General features: G+C 44.7%; 1 protein-coding gene across 1 annotated transcript in view; it reads right to left on the bottom strand.

Moving 5' to 3' along the window:
* The window catches only part of TLR5 (toll-like receptor 5), a 2,551-nt gene extending 2,366 nt beyond the window's left edge, over window positions 1-185 (bottom strand). Inside the window, exon 1 of the mRNA XM_015424574.1 lies at window positions 6-185. Coding sequence (XP_015280060.1) covers window positions 6-185 — 180 coding nt within the window. The remainder of the gene's footprint in view (window positions 1-5) is intronic.
* Between the last annotated feature and the right edge of the window lie 4,214 nt (window positions 186-4,399).

Below are 4,399 nucleotides of genomic sequence, written 5' to 3'. Positions count from 1 at the left end.
TTTACTTCCGTGATGTAATTCAAGTTTAAGGAGAGTGTAACAATATCTTCAGGCACAGATGGAACTTGAGTGAGGTTGCACGCGTCATAGTTTGCAATGCTTCTTTCCACTGAACACTTGGGAACTGCAAGTATCTCTTGGCATACAAACAACATGCCAGTGAGAAATATCAGGTGATGCAGCATTGTGCCTTTGCCCTGGAGAAAGGGGGGGAAATGGTTAAAAAGGGCTCTCACACATTTCATACTGGTATGGGGAGACTTGGGTTAGATACAAGTATTGCTGTACTGGAACAGACTAATGTCTTACTAGAGCCTATCCAGTTCTCAACAATAGCCCCTTGTGAAAATTCACAAGCAAAGAGTATGGGTGATGATGTCCCTCTCTTTTGCTTGTCTGCAGGTTTCAGTAATCAAAGGTGCACCTGCCTCTGATCACAGAGGTTTCATTTAGCAATTATGTCTAATAGCAGCTACAAATTATTCCCACTCAGTCACAAAACTCTGAGAATTCCCTGGACCAATCACTGTCTCTCAAAGTAACCTACTACACAAGTTTATGGCAAAGATAACACAGGATGATCCCATATACACTGTCTTATGTTCCACAGAGAAACTCACATGGAAAATATTTAGATAAGAGACTAAAACCCAGATTTTCTTAAGAGTCATTATTGACTCTTATGTGTATATATGTGTATATATGGCCTTCTAGAGGACACAAAATAGCACTGTTGTAAAATCCTATATAGCCCTATGACAATAGCACTTCATCTGTTGAACATTAACAAACCCTCAAGGCCAAGGTGGCTGACCCGGAGAAGCAGAGACAGTCAGGCACAAGGATAAAACTGTCAGGGACTTGTTTGATGTGCCCCACTCTGAGAATGGCAGCCCCGCCATTTCAGGAAGTCAAGGGGAAACAGGGCACCATGCTGATGAAAAGGGGAATGTTCCCTCAGAAGGGACCTCATCTTCCGTTGATGAACAAGTATCTTTTCTTACCAAGGAACCATTCCGGGGCAGGGAGGGAGAGGGCCTCTTGTAGTTGGTGATTTAATCCCTAGTCATGTAGACAGGTGGGTTGCGAACCCACGTACTGACCGCATGGTGACGTGCCTGCCTCGTGCGAAGGCAGCAGACATTACGCATAGTCTAGATAGGCTGCTAGACAGTTCTGGGGAGGAGTCAATGGTCTTGTACATGTTGTCACATCTCTCTCCCACTCTGCACTTTTCTCCTTCCCTCTTCCACCTTTTCCTCTCCTGCTAGTGCAGAGAGATCACTGATCTTGATATTTGTTTCCCACCCCCCAGCAGGGGAAGGGCTGGGATCCTCAAAATTCAGGCTTAAACTGAAGAAAATTGGGAAAACCTGACCAGGCCATTCAGGTTTGACCTAGATCACATCCCTTATGAATATACAGTGGAGGTGAAGAACAGGTTTAAGGCACTAGATTTGATAGATAGAGTGCCTGAAGAATTTTGGACAGAGGTTCATGACATTGTACAGGAGGCAGCAATCACCACCATCCCAAAGAAAAATAAATACAAGGAAGCAAAGTGGCTGTCTGATGAGGCTTTACAAATAGCAGAGGAAAGAAGGAAAGTGAAAGGCAAACGTGAAAAGGAAAGATTTATCCAACTGAATGCAGACTTCCAGAGAACAGCAAGGAGAGATAAGGAGGCCTTCCTGAATGAGCAATGCAAAGTAATCGAGGAAAACAATAGAATGTGAAGGACTAGAAATCTCTTCAAGAAAATTAGAGAAATCAAGGGAACGTTCCATGCAAAGCTGGCCATGATAAAGGACAAAAACGGTAGGAACCTAACAGAAGCAGAAGAGATTAGGAAAAGATGGCAAGAATACACAGAAGAACTATACAAGAAAGACCTCGATGTCCTTGACAACCATGACGGTATAATCACTGACGCTCGAGCCAGACATCCTGGAGTGTGAAGCCTTAGAAAGCATTACTAACAACAAAGCTAGTGGAGATGATATCCCAGCTGAGCTATTCAAAGTCCTAAAAGATGATGCTGTTAAAGTGCTTCACTCAATATGCCAGCAAATTTGGAAAACAGAACAGTGGCCACAGGATTGGAAAAGGTCAGTTCAATGCCAAGGAATGTTCAAGCTATCGCACAATTGCACTCATTTCACACGCTAGCAAGGTCATGCTCAAGATCCTACAAGCTAGACTTCAGCAGTACGTGGATAGAGAACTGCCAGAAGTATAAGCTGGGTTTCGAAGAGGTAGAGGAACAAGAGATCAAATTGCCAACATTCTCGGGATTATAGAGAAAGCAAGGGAGTACCAGAAAAACACCTACTTCTGCTTCATTGACTATGCTAAAGCCTTTGATTGTGTGGATTACAACAAACTGTGGCAAGTCCTTAAAGAGATGGGAGTATCAGACCACCTCACATGTCTCCTGAGAAACTTGTATAAGGAAGGGTCAGGAAGCAACAGTTAGAACCAGACATGGGAAAAAAATTGATTGGTCTAGAATAGGAAATGGAGTACGAGAAACCTGTATAAGGGTCAAGAAGCAACAGCTAGAACCGGATATTGAACAACTGATTGGTTTAGCATAGGAAAGTAGTACAACAAGGATGTATATTCTCGCCCTGCTTATTTAATTTATATGCAGAGTACATCATGCGAAATGCCAGCCTGGATGAATCACAAACCAGAATTAAGACTGCCAGGAAAACCATCAACAACCTCACATATGCAGAATATACCACTCTAGTGGCAGAAAGTGAAGAGGACCTAAAGAACCTCTTGTTCAGGGTGAAAGAGGAAAGTGCAAAAGTTGGTTTGAAACTCAACATTAAACCCCCCCCTAAAATCATGGCATCCGGCCCCATCGCTCCTTGGCAAATAGAAGGGGAAGTCATGGAAGCAGTGACAGACTTCATGTTCCTGGGATCCCAGATCACCGCAGACTGTGACTGCAGCCATGAAATTAAAAGACGCCTGCTCCTTGGGTGGAAAGCTATTGCAAACCTTGACAGCATAATAAAAATTAGAAATATCACCCTGCCAACAAAAGTCCGCATAGTCAAAGCGATGGTATTCCCAATAGTAATGTATGGCTGCGAGAGTTGGACCATAAGGAAGGCCGAGCGCCGAAAAATAGATGCTTTTGAATTATGGTGCTGGAGAAGACTCGAGAGTCCCTTGGACTGCAAGGAGATCAAATCAGTCAATCCTAAAAGAAATCAACCCTGACTGTTCCCTGGAAGGACAGATACTGAAGCTGAAGCTCAAATACTTTGGCCACCAAATGAGAAAAGAGCACTCACTGGAGAAGACCCCGATGCTGGGAAAGACTGAAGGTGAAAGAAGAAGGGGACAGCAAAGGATGAGATGGTTAGATAGTGTTATTGATGCAACGAACATGAGAGTGAGCAAACTCCAGAGGATGGCGGAAGACCGGAGGGCCTGGAGTGATGTGGTCCATGGGGTCGTGAAGAGTTGGACTTGACTGTGTAACCAAACAACAACCACCCTAGGGAGGAAGCTTTTTCCCCCTTCCCCAAAGCCAATCTGCACACAACTTGGAGGGCAGGTAGAGGGGCAGCCTGGGGAGGTCCTCTGCAAGTTTGATGTTCCTAGCTTGGCGTTTGACACACTCCTCCATCCTTTGCACATTGGACCCTAGGGAGGGATCTTTTCCCTTCCCCAAAGCCAGTCTGCACACAACTTGGAAGGGGAAGTATTAAAAGGAATGACAGGATTGCCCATTGGAAACAATGGGAGAGGCTTGAAGGCCCATTTGTTGTTGTTGTTGTTGTTTTAAATTAAAAACCTTTGGGACTCCACCCCTCCTGGCAGACCAGCCAGCCAGCCACCAAGCTGATGTCCTTCTATGGGTCGTGCATGCCCGGAGTAGCCCAGCGGCAGCTAGCCAAAGGGGGTGGGAAATTGGAGAGGAGAGGAGAGAAAGGGGAGGATGCAGTGTGCCCCCTCCATTGCTTACACACTTGGCCAAGTCGGTGGCAATTGGATGCTCCCTCCACGGGTCACAAGTGATGTTAACCACAATTAAACAAGAAATATGGGTTTTGGTTGTAGATGCAGAATGCATATGCAAAAATATGTCGGAGAAAAAAGATTGACTTCATGAAGTTAACCTTAAAGGCTTGACTGCTTGGATTCTCAGGAGTAAGCTACAGTGAGCTGTTAGTGCAGAAACTCCCAGGTTCTAGATGCCATAGTAGGAAAATTGCAGGCCTAACATGTCTGGGAAATTATAGATGTTTATATATAAATGCTAGAAGTGTCCATGGTAAAATGGGGGAGCTGGAATGCTTAGTGTCAGGGGAGAACATAGACATTGTGGGCATTTCAGAAACTTGGTGGGATGAGGAGAATTAGTGGGATACAGTGA

The sequence above is a fragment of the Gekko japonicus genome, unplaced genomic scaffold, assembly GCF_001447785.1.
Source record: "Gekko japonicus isolate JY-2015 unplaced genomic scaffold, Gekko_japonicus_V1.1 scaffold404, whole genome shotgun sequence".
In the NCBI taxonomy this organism is placed as follows: Eukaryota; Metazoa; Chordata; class Lepidosauria; order Squamata; family Gekkonidae; genus Gekko; species Gekko japonicus.
Note: the sequence above shows the minus strand (reverse complement) of the source record. Positions and strands in the feature narration are given on the sequence as shown.